At 41.1% G+C, this 12,419-nt stretch overlaps 1 protein-coding gene across 1 annotated transcript; it reads right to left on the bottom strand.

The window, feature by feature from the left end:
- Positions 1-5,505: 5,505 nt before the first annotated feature.
- LOC308108176 (lumican) lies at positions 5,506-11,194 on the bottom strand. Its single transcript, XM_080460938.1, has 5 exons — positions 10,490-11,194; positions 9,112-9,425; positions 8,614-8,938; positions 7,542-7,859; positions 5,506-5,844 (listed from the first exon to the last, which is right to left on the bottom strand). The coding sequence occupies exons 2-5, from the start codon at positions 9,415-9,417 to the stop codon at positions 5,693-5,695; spliced, it is 1,101 nt and encodes a 366-aa protein (XP_080317064.1). The 5' UTR covers positions 9,418-9,425; positions 10,490-11,194; the 3' UTR covers positions 5,506-5,692.
- Positions 11,195-12,419: the final 1,225 nt, after the last annotated feature.

Raw genomic sequence — 12,419 nt, 5'->3', positions numbered from 1 at the left:
GTCGGCCAAAACCACAAAAGCTCTACAAGTCTGCCTTGGATTTGGGTTGAAGTTCTCCACCTAGCAACAAGCAGACTCCGCACATGGCTGGGAGGTCCCGATGTTCCTGTCAAGGCTTTTAAGGGTGTACAAGCGTTGGAGCCAATTGATGCATGTATTTTCTGGATTTATTTGAGCTTGGGCTGTTTAACACTAATTTTAGGGGAAGAAAGTTGTTTTTGCGGCAGTGCCACAATTCAAAACTGTGTCCTGCAAATACACCAACGTTTGGATTCCTTTGTTGTCGTCAGTGCAAACCGGTGAACAGCACAGTGCACATGGCTTTGCAGTTTTATAAGTTCTCTGTCTGGTGCCCGCGCTGTGGAGGGTTGTAAATCATCTGTTATGGAACATTAGTGACATATGGTAATTTGAATAAATAATTCACCTAAACCAGGTTTTGAGTCAGTCGCAAATTATTTTCTTGTTAATTAAAGGGCTCAGAGTAATACAACTGCCACGCACTCATCTTGTGATTTACAATTCTCTATTTTGCAAGACTTTATCACTACTTTTAAATGCTTTTTTTGCTGTCAGCTCTTTGTGGGAGCCGTATCTTCTCCGTTTAGTTAAGTGCTCTTGTGCGAACTCAGTGTGAAACTCCTGATGAACCAGTGCAGATCTTCACCTGTTACATGAGGACAGAATCAAATCAGAAGAGCCTATGACGCCTTCACTCGCAAAATTCTCTCATCAAGATGAATGCCTCCGTGGTATGATTCGCTGATCCAAACCAAAGTTGAATAAGTAATGGAAGGCAGCTGTGTACTCTGGTTTGCTTTACACTCACATCAACGCTGGGCCAAAATATGAAAACAGCTCACATGCCTTACAGTTTTTAATGACTGCAGCGCAACTTTCATAACTTCCACAATGCAAAGCATTTCGATCTATCCAGTGCAATGCATGTTGGATTATTGTAGTGACATACAGCTTATAAAATTCTTCTAAGATTCAAAACTATTTTTGAAACTTTCTATCACTTACTATTATCTGCAGTAATGTAGACTGATAGCTGGATGTGAAATGGTCGTGGTTTACTTGTATGTTGCTCAACACTTTCTGTGTCTTACACTTTTTAATCTCACAGGCACATGAAGAACCAATCAATGAAAAGCTGACTATGATCCACAAACACCTAATAAAATATATTAAAAAATTGATGACCTAATGTTAAACAATATACCAAATTGAGAACAGCTTTGTTCGGCAGATTATGTCTTCGTTGTAACAATACTTTAGGCTATACGTCTATCTGCGCTTATTCTTAATATATGTTACTGTAACATGTGGGCTAATGCCGTAGAGATTCCTTTGCCGTTGACTCCTGCTTGATGTTGTTCCATGGATTGGATGAATCATGAAACACTCATGTGGGATAGTATCCTGTTCGTCACCCGCCTTTTGTTGGATATCAGCTAATATATCTATACAGCACATCGAAGCAGACACTGTAGGAAGAATCTGGATTAATCTCTGAACGTGACATCCCTCCACATGTTCAGAATAGAAGGTACTGTCTTGTTGAGATGCCCGCCGAGCACCGGCGAGCACCGGTTTTCTGATGCAGGCCAAAGGATGCTGCAACTTGGTTTTGTGAAACTCAAGTTTTAAATTGGCCTGTTGCCTGACCGTCCAGATTAGTCATCAAACAAACATGTTGTGCTTGGCTGGTCTGGACGTTTTGGTTTGGCATGTTTTTTCTCTGCTGCTCAGCCTACAAACGCTTCGTCATTACAAGCGTCAGGCCATCTAAGAAAAGATTTGTTAAAATAAAATAAAAAAATCGATCAAACACAAATTTCCTTATGTTTTGTCTTCAGTTGAGACATTTGAATCGGTCATATCTTACATAATAGTATAGTTCTATGTAGGCTTTGTGTCTGTGTGCACACAGATGTGATAGCTATTTCAGCAGTCCTGATCACAGTAGCTCTTAATATTACTCTTTGGACACAGGAGAAAGAGAGATTCATAGCAGATTGTTTTGACTGGTCGTTTCCAAGGCAAAGGTTTGGTTTCAGACAAGAGGAATGTCCAGAACTTTAATGATTCCACCAGCCAAGGTTTCATTCTGTTCAGGACGAGACATGAAGATAATCCTGTCTGACTACAAAATATATAATGAAAGAAAAAATGAAATCATCTGTATTGATGCCCCAGAAATGCAATAAATAATGTTGCTTTGCAGTTTGGCTCGACAAATATCGTCCACTAAAACACATCTGGGAGTGAGTTTGGCATTACGGTTTGACGCTGAAAGAGTTTAATACGCTTGGTAATAATCTAGGTGTGTTTTGACCAAAAATATTTGTACTTTAAACATTCAATTACACTTTCTTAACTGAAGAACAGTCAGCCTGGAGGTAGTAATGGAAAATATTTCACTCGCCATCTGTAAGTGCAATGACTGCCTGAATGCTTGAGGTCAATACAGCAGAATCACCTCCATTCCTCAGTGCTGTGTCATCTGGCTCTGCAGTACCTTCAAGAGAAATCTTGAAACTTACATGCTCTCTTTTATGAACCGTCACTTATTAAAACTCTGCAGCTGAGTGCCGTGTGTCTAAAGACGTGGCTGTTACCACTGCTCATGAATGTGTGCCTGATTCTGGATCTTTATGGTTCTGAACATTAGGAATGTGATGGAGGCCTGGTGATGGAGGCCTGGTGTACATGTGTGAGGGAGACTGATTTACAGCCCAAATCACTTCAACAACAAGAGTTCATCCTACAAAGTCGAGCCGTCATTGGAACTGTCCCCAATGTGCCCCAGTTTGATTTGTTAAAATAAATTTTTGAGGGGGAAAGAATACCCGTTTTTAATTGTGTTATAAGGATTTATCTAGTTTAGTGACCACATTTGAAAAATCCCACCAACCTGACCTGCCTGATGGGTGTGGTTGTTATTATAAACCAAAACCAAATAATGACATTTGATATGGCATTTCAATATTTTTGATATGGGCAGATAAGAACTCTTCATACCATGTCAAATATTATAACATGAACGTTTTTCATATTTTAACTTTGCCTCCTCCTGCCACGACTTCACGTGTACCCAGTGGACAGTTCAGACTTTTCCGGTCTTGTTTCATCCCTGTGAAGAAGTCTGTGTGAGTGACTTCTGGTAAAACTGGATCCAGACATCCCGCTAACACACAAGACATGGTGTCACCTGGAAAATATGACAGCAGATTTATTGAGGGAACACGGTGCACATGGAGATGCAAACATACAAGAGTTTCCGTTACAGAGCCGTTCCAGTGAGGCGTTCATTGACTGGATTGTTGACTGATGAAGAAACGGAAGGAGTATATTTGGAGTCTTATGAGGAGAGAGAAAACCTTTACCGTCCTCTTTCATCTTTTAAAATAATAGAAACATGTTTTAATTTAATGTTTTTATAATGGAGAACAAAAAAAAAGTGCTACAAGATAGATTATGTCAAGTTACGTTGAATATTTTTAAAGTGTGGGAAAATGAGCCCTTCTGCTCCAACACCACATGCTTTGTCTCGCCCCAAGTTCCTAAGGTTTTTCACATTAAAAGTTTTGTCAAAACCGTAGGGTTCTGTGTCCAATATGAGATGGTTTTTTTCATGTATATATTCTGCAACTGTCACTGTATCTATATGAACAAACAAAAGTGAAAAATTCATATAAATAAAAATAAAAAGTTACTCTACCTTTACTTTTTTTCATCATGATTTCTTTTTAAAAGTTAAACTAAAAGAGTTTATAGTGTGAAAAGGCTTCATTGGTGCCAATTATATCTCAGACCCAGTTATATAAAATATCTGATAGTATATCTGTCAACTGCCAGACTTCAAAATCCAGTATTCTCTTCATACAGGGGACATGAAACATATAGATATTACTGGCACTATTCTAAGTAATTTTCAACATTATGTCTCTTATTTTACCTTTTTTGGAATAAAGATGTTCCGATATCAATTAGGAACCAATAGTCAAAAAAAAGATCTAATTTGATTGCCAACAAGACAGAAATGATTTGAGGTTTCCAGTTTCATCTGTAAAACAAGGAGTTTTGTGTCTCTGTGCTTTGTACTTGCTAAAATGTACGGACTACAACACTTTTCTAAAATCACAATACATAAACAGGTCTGTCATCTTTAGTAAGAAAATACATAAAATCCCCATTATGTGAGTGTTACCTGATTTCAAATCAGGCTGGTTCATTTTCTCGTTCAGCTGCTATAGGTTTAGTCTGCTGGGAGAAGTTTCTCTTTTCTCACTCTACATATATGCATTTGTCACTTTTACATGTCACAAACATTCTGTCTCTGTAGCGTGTCCCCCCCCCCCCCCCCCCCCCGATCTTCTCTCTCTCTCTCTCTCTCTCTCTCTCTCTCTCTCTCTCTCTCTCTCTCTCTCTCTCTCTCTCTCTCTCTCTCTCTCTCTCTCTCAACTTGTTTGTTTGCTTGTTTTCTTTTTCTCTGTCCTGTCCTTTTCTCTCTTTTTATCCGATAACCCAAAACAGAACGTTGCAAAGCTGCCTTGTTCTGCAAGTTTCTTTATGGAAAAGGAGTTTTTCCTTTCTTCCAATGCTTACTCATGTGAAATAATTGGTTTGGTTCAAATGCCTCTAAATGACTAATGTTATTGGCTCTGTACAAATAAAATAAAATAATTATGATTATCATAAAAACAAAAATACCACCATAATGAGACACAACAACACTTATTTATGTCTGTTCAAAAGCAACACAAGGACTTAACATTTCTGCTAAGACTGGGGAGTTCTTGGCTGACATATTGTAGTGAAAATAGGTTTGTATGTTTCCCATTTAGTCTAGAACGATTCGACTCCCTCTGGCCTGTTCGGTAGGTCAGCAGCACCCATTTGAATGGATGCTTGTGTTTCATTATTAAAAAACTGTGAGATGACACAAGACAGGTTCATGCTTCCTTTATTATAGCACCACATGGTCTTCAAGTTCACTGTGCACAATGATTTCCATCACATTACACCTTTTACCACCATTTGATCAGTGTTACAGATCCATCTATTTCAATTTTTTTTAATCAAGGTAAACAATCTGTGATTATAAAGACATATAATGTTATTCAATATATTGCACTTAGAAACTCCTTCCAGCTCACTGAGTCAGAGCCGCCGTGGTGAAAGACACTGAAGTTTGACGGACTTCTTTCCCTTTGCAGGAAGACAACTCTGTTTAACCAAAGCTGATTAGTCAATGAAGTCAGAAATGAGAGGGTTTGTCCCGTTTCCTATTTTGTAATAAGACACAGATGTTCAACCCTAATGAAACAGAGCTTGGAAAAGAACCAGGGAGAGAAACAAAACTCCAAAAGGTTTTACTGACAAGATGGGGAACCGTTTGATCCTCACTCTTTTCAGTATCATAAAATGACACTGGTGAGTAATAACTTCTTTGTCTTTTTGGATTCCAGCTCTTTGTCTGTATCCATAATGAAGACATTTGATGTTATTTGTCACTTTTATTTTTTAGTTATATTTTTGTTACTTGCGTTCACAGATGTTGACTTGGAAGACAAAGCAGAAATATAAAGCTGAGACATGTTTTTTTTTCTTCTTTGTAGCTTGAGATGAGTTCGACCAGTCATGCTCGGTACTTGCATATTTGATCCATGTTCAGATGATGAGATCATACATAAATACGATGAAGCACTCGTAAGCAAAAGACCCAATCAGGAGGCAGCAGTTGGTAGGACAATTTATTTCCATCCAATCGGAGGATCTTCATCATAGAGTAGGACAAAGGTCCCACCTCTCTGCAGAAACTTGTTACGTTGAACTCTGTGGTGAGAAATGCACAAGAACCATAACTGGTTATTAAAGACCCATCATTCATCATGGACAGCCATCTGATTGTCACCGTCTCTACAAGAGTGTGTTTTCTGCACTAGTCCAGACTGCTATGATTTCACATCATGTACCATATGTTGGTCACATAAATCATTACAGGAAACACTCCAACCACATTGCAACGTTTCTCCAATCAAAACAGCCCTCTGCAGTCTGCTAAAAGCTCCCCTCCTCTCGTACACAGAAGTCTGCATTCACCATTAGGTCCCTTACAGGTGCTGTGGTGAAAACTGAGGCAGTGGAAACCACAACAACCCTGTGTGCTTTCATTCAGGCATTTAGAAGAGCTTTTCTCAAGCCAGACTTCAGGCCTTGGCAGACAGGAGCTGCGGTAGCTGTCGGGCTGCTTACTAGACGATGAGGTGTATGTTTTTGTGGAAGTGTTTTTCTGTCTGTCTGTCTGTCTGTCTCACTGGTACATGGCTCCGCTGTCGGCTGCATCATTGATTGAGAAACAAGAGCACATGTTCACTCTGCCAGAACCAGTGAACCGAAGCCACACATCAGGTCATTGCTGCTCGGTGGTTGTGTGATTCACATCTTGGCTCGTGGCTGCGAGGCTTCTGCACTGCAATATAAGCTGAAATGTTGGGAAGGAAAGGGGAGACTGGAGAGAGGAACAGCATGTGCTTCTGCCTCCTCTGGCACTTGTACGTCCTTCACAGATGTTCTTAGCACTCTCCATGCTTCTTCGCTAACTCGCTTTCCTCACATCCAAACAACATTTCACTTGAATTCCTCCTCTGAGTCCCTCCTCCGGCCTCCATTCCTTCTCCCTGCTGCAGCCCCTCCCAGGTTCATATACAGCACAGAGGGGCGACCATGTTTAAAGAGGCTGTGCGAGCCTCCCGTCACATTTTCCACAATTCTTCCGCCCCAGTGACAGCGGGGGATTGTCAGACGTCCCCTGGAGTTCACACATAACTCATCCATATTGTATTTGTTGAATGGCAAGATTTACATTCTATGCACACGTGTAAGCAATTAGCTCCTCACAGACATGATATACGTATCATGTCAATATCCACAGTGCAAAAAACATTGTATGTGCACCAAAGTCAGAGGGGCTTCCTGGATTCCATCACCCTCCGAAGTTAAAGTTAACGGTGATAAAACCCTCAACCAGCCTCCATGAAGTAGCACTAAACCAGAAGATCATTTTACTGGAGTCAGCCTCCTCCCTTTTCCCTTCACTAAGTCCGGCTGGCAAACATTTTAGGAGTATTGGTGGCAGGAAACTTAACATCACGATTGTACAGTCACCATAATGCTTCTGTTTGTGTCAGTCAAGTAATATTAATAATGATTAAGTGAATAAAACATTGAATATCCTGGTACTGCCATTAAAAACAGTGAAGTCACTGTGGATCCGTTTAGGAAAATGAGTCTCCTGCTGACCTCAAATCTAAGTTATTATTTGTTGAATGCCAAACTTCCAGCTGTACTAAAAAAAGTTATCATGTCTGTATATCTGTATATTGTATATTAAAACATGACTCTCATTCTGAAACTTTTTTTTTTTTTACAGTTTTGAAATCACATTCAGATCTGAAATTTATATTTCTTAGTAAAGTTAAAGTAGTTATCGCCTCCCTCTCGATAGGTTCTGAAAGTGGCTGCTCTCTCACCTTGAATCTTGTTTGCTTCCAGGTAGAGGTACTGCAGCGTGGTTGGGACTGTGGGAATGGAAGTGAGTTTGTTATAAGAAAGATCCAGTTCCACCAGGCTGGAGGAGTTAAAAACACCCGAGTGGATGCCTCGGTTCTTCAGACCACAGTGACTCAGACGAAGATACTTCAGGTCGAGGAATCCGGTGAAACTGTCTTCATCCAGGCCGGAGAGTGAGTTGTTGGACAGGTAGAGCTGCTGGACAGAGGGAGGTAAATATCTTGGGATGGATGAAAACAGATTTCCACTCAGGTCCAAAAGACTGAGACTCCCCAGGCCTGTGAGAATTAAGGAGCATATTTAGAAACACACGTCAAGATATAAATAATGATATTTATACTTTAAACACAGATGAAATCAGTGTGAGCACTCTCAACGCTAATGTCGCTTTTAGTGCAATATCGTTTGTGTAGTAATGTCGACGCGCCATCACAGTCTGAAGATCAAACATGAGGCTACATAGCAGGAGAGGATCTGAACACTGCCGTGTTCTTTTGGGGGTTTTTTTTACAAGCAATTGAAATTGTCTTAGTGTGAATGCTACAATGTAAAGTATCACTGACAGCTTTCTTCATATGTTCATTATTATAATTATATACTGTATATATGGAACAGAACATTTTAGAAGCTAAAGATAAAACTTGTAGTGGTTAGCACTGGAGCCTCATAGTGAGACTGACCAACGTGTGAGACCAGTTGGGTTTCAGACTTTATTTGCTGAGTTTGCATTTTCTCCCTGCGTGTCTTTTTTTTTTTTTTTCTTCACAATACTGTGGTTTCCTCTCACAGTCCAAAAACATGCAGTTTAGGGAAATTGGTCACTAGAAGTGTGAATGCTGGACTAGTGAACACTGCCTTCGGCCGTCAACCAAGATGCATAGAAGACACAGGAGCTCAAAGGAATTAGGTATGACTCATGATGCATGACACATTGAGCAAACACACAAAACTACTCTGACCTTTTGAGGAAACGCAGTGTCTAATTTTCCAGTGACAGCAGGTGAGAAAATTGCAAATGACTCATCACAATACCTTTGAGCTCTCCTTCTGAGATGGTCTGCAGCCGGTTTCCCTGCAGCAGCAGCACCGTCAGGTTGTGCAGGTGCTGGAAAGCGCCTGAGCCGATGCTGCTGATTCGGTTGTGAGCCAATCGCAGCTGTTTGAGTCCAGCCGGTAGACCACTGGGGACTGACCTCAGGTGGTTGTGGTTGGCAAAAAGGTAGCGTAGCTGGGTCTGGTTCTGCAGAGAGTCCTGTTCCAACCTATCACTCCGAAGCTGGTTGTGGTCCAGGATCAGCCAGTATAGACCAGTAACATTGGCCAGGACCGAGGAGGACAGGGATGAGATGTTGTTAGCCTGGAAAAAGAAGAGACAGGTGTTACTGTTTCACTCTATTTATATAGAATCACCATTCATACAGTGTAGTGAAAATCAGCCCAAGTTAACGATCCATAATGTAAACAGGAAAAGAGAAACCACCTCAGGTATAAGTGGCAGACCACTTTATGGCGTGTCAGCGTTTTTCCTACCTGGAGAAAGAGGTACTGCGTTCTGACGGGCAGGCTGTCGGGGATGTGTGCCAGACCTCTGTGGTCACAGTAGAGCGCAGTGGGCCACTGGATTGGACAGTCACACGGGTGCGGGCAGGCCTGCGGGTTGTTAGCTCTGAACCAGGCCGGGTCCATCCGGCCCTGCAGACTCATCACGCTGGGCTCACCCAGCAGGCGGTTGATCCACAGCGGAACGCCGCCGTAGTCCATGTCGGGGTCAACAGTGGCCCGCGCAGAGCCAAAAGCACAGAGCAGCACCAGCATGCAGCAGCACAGGAGAGCCATGAGAACAGCTGGTGGCATATGGGATGAAGTATTTAAACAGAAATGAAGAGTTTTTAAGAGATTGATTGACTGACTTTAAAGACAAATTCTGTCATTTTCTCTCTCTGATTGAAACATCTATGCTGAATGGACTACCTTGAAATCCATTAATATTCCAATAAAGTCTCATTGTTAGACTTCACTTGTAATGTCATTGATAGATGCACAGGAAAACATGTTAATGCCACTTTTGAAAAGCTGCAAATTAAAGTCATGAATAAAATATTTACATAATAATCACAATAGATTTAATAGTACTTTTGTTTACTTCTGACCTTACAATGAGGTCATATTTCCATTTGTTCAACACTCTCGCTTGTGACTCAACCACTCAAAAGTGAGTGACAGTTTATCAGGTTAGTATTCGTCAGTGTGTCAAAATGCCAACATTCCAAAGGGCGGCGTTCAAAACAGTTTTAATGTCTTCTTGTGAGAGTTTTGTTCCAAGTCACAAATTGTCATCTTGTCTCATGAAAGCCTTTACTCTGTAGCTGCAGTACCCCTTTAAGAACTGACTTGACCTTACTGAAAGTACTGAAAATGAAAAGGACAAAAAGTTGTGGAAAGCCAAGCAAAAGCAGTTTTCTATTGTTGCTATTGGCGGTTTTTTTTTTTCTCTCTGTCACAAATTGATAAATTAGAATCAAATGGTTGAAAAGCTATAAAGCATTGTTTTGAAATGAAGCACACGCAGATATGATTTCTTCTGCATTCACTTCCCTCTGCGATCAAACTTTGGCCATCAGCATGAGTAAAAGAGTCCTCCCCACACATATGGTTACAGTAACACCCTCGCAGATGGTATGCACATAAAGCACATGCATGAACACTCCTATTATATAACTGAGATTTGGGATTATCGGGAAGGGTTAGTTACCTTCCTCACTACAGTGTAGCACATTATCGCAGCATTGCAATGCTGCAATGATATGACTGTTGCACAAAAACACATTCTGTTTCAATCAAGTCAACTTGCCTATCTTGCGCACAAAAGGGTGACAGACTAGATTAGAAACAAGTAGCAAACACTTGCCTGTTTGATCAGCAGCAACACAGCAGAGACAGGATGTCCTAAATTCCCAGTGAAACCCTCGGGAGCTGTACGTCAACGTGGCTGCATGTGTTTGTGTGTGTTTTTAAGCGACCAGCAATGTTTGCCCCACTGTCTAATACATTCCTCTTCTTCAAACGCTGCCCACATCCCAGACCCCAGACCTCCTACATAATCTTCACACACTCACTTCTTCTTTCCCCCTCTTCTCACAGCCCCCAGTTAATAGTTTAACACACCTTTGGTGTAAACATGTTTGCTTGAACTGGAAAGATTTTTTTTTTTTTTAAAAAGAGGAGAAAGAAATAAAAGAAATCAGAAATAACTGGTATTGGAAAGCATTTCACAAGTGTCGGAATCTTTTGATCAGTGTGTGTGTGTGTGTGTGTGTGTGTGTGTGTGTGTGTGTGTGTGTGTGTGCGTGTGTGTGTGTCTCACAGTATATGGTACTCTTTGCCTCAAGGCACTGAAGCCACAAAGTACCTGGGGAGCCAAAGAGACCATTCTGTGTGTGTGTGTGTGTGTGTGTGTGTGTGTGTGTGTGTGTGTGTGTGTGCGTGCGTGCGTGCGTGCGTGCGTGCGTGCGTGCGTGCGTGCGTGTGTGTGCGTGCGTGTGTGTGCGTGCGTGTGTGTGTGTGTGTGTGTGTGTGTGTGTGTGTGTGTGTGTGTGTGTGTGTGTGTGTGTGTGTGTGTGTGTGTGTGTGTGTGTGTGCGTGCAGGCACGCTCTTGTGTGCATCTGGCAGAAGAGAGAAAAACGGTTCCAGATTCCTCTCTCCGGAGTGCTGTGAGAAAAGGGGCAAGGTGGAGCAGAAGAAGGGAAAATGAGGCCCTTTATTTACTGATCGGAGCATGTGAAGAGCTCCCTCTAGGAAAACCATACAGGATCGCACACTTAATGGGATTTCCCATGTTTATTTTTTACATTTTTCCCATAAACAAAAGTGTGTGTGAACACCACGACCAGCCTTTCTGTATGGAACATTGCCTGTGGCTCTTTCAGAGTGTCCCTTTTAATAGTTCACATTTGAAATATAATTTAATGAATCAAAATATGAGGCATTTCATCTTTGATGGTTTATTTATTTATTCCTTGATTACCTGCCTCTCTGACCTGTCAGCTGGCATCAGAGCCAGCCCATGAAATGAATGTAGCCTCAAAAATATATTCAAGCAAAACATGATCCATTTGTCAGTTAACAAGTTAACAAAGCACACAAACCCTCAAATGTAAACTTTGGAGTGGCTGTGTAGAAAATTCAAGGAGAGCAAAAATGACCCAATGATTTCTGTGCAGATGTCTTTTCACGGGTTTAACGTTGACCTATCTGGTGCAGACGTTCTCCAAAGTGTAAATGATCCAGTCTGAACCCAAGTGATGAACTGGAGGTCAATCACACCTTAATTTGCTTTGATTTGCAAAATATCCTCAAATGAATGTCTTTGGATGTGGAAATACCTTAAAAAAAAAAAGAAAAGCCCACCACAGAAGGGAAAACAGGGACATTTTTCCTATAAATTTGCTCAGACACATATTTTTAAATTACAGAAGCAAGATCATTTTACATGCGGCATGGTATTTCTATAAACTAAGACCATACACATATTCATGAAAGCATACAAGAGAATTTTTAAGTAAAAAACATTTTATTACTCACAATCTAAATGGCCATTTCCCGAACAGTTGAGCACGACAATAGTGTGTTGTTACTTTTCTACAACATTTATTTTGTCAGGTACTCAAGTTCCTCTAGAGCTTGATGTTTGTTACTGTTGTTGTGAATAAAATGAGTTGTGGCGCTGCTGATTGTCTCTGGGTCGAGTCGCCACTGTACCAGCTGCTACCTTTAGTATCATTGGCTAAATCTCCTGTTTGCTGGAGGATGAGTGATTCATTACTCCTGATCTGATTTA

This window comes from Lipophrys pholis, assembly GCF_963383615.2.
Source record: "Lipophrys pholis genome assembly, chromosome: 4".
Lineage (NCBI taxonomy): Eukaryota > Metazoa > Chordata > Actinopteri > Blenniiformes > Blenniidae > Lipophrys > Lipophrys pholis.
The sequence above is the reverse complement of the archived record's forward strand: the minus strand, read 5'-3'. Positions and strand labels throughout refer to the sequence as shown.

What these genes read in the sequence shown, in the direction of transcription:
- LOC308108176 (XM_080460938.1), bottom strand. Translation starts at nt 9,417, where the DNA reads ATGGCTCTCCTGTGCTGCTGCATGCTGGTGCTGCTCTGTGCTTTTGGC. An exon ending in CGCAGTACCTCTTTCTCCAG is followed by an intron (nt 8,939 to 9,111) that starts GTAGGAAAAACG and finishes TTCTTTTTCCAG; the next exon opens with GCTAACAACATCTCATCCCT. An exon ending in CTCAGAAGGAGAGCTCAAAG is followed by an intron (nt 7,860 to 8,613) that starts GTATTGTGATGA and finishes TAATTCTCACAG; the next exon opens with GCCTGGGGAGTCTCAGTCTT.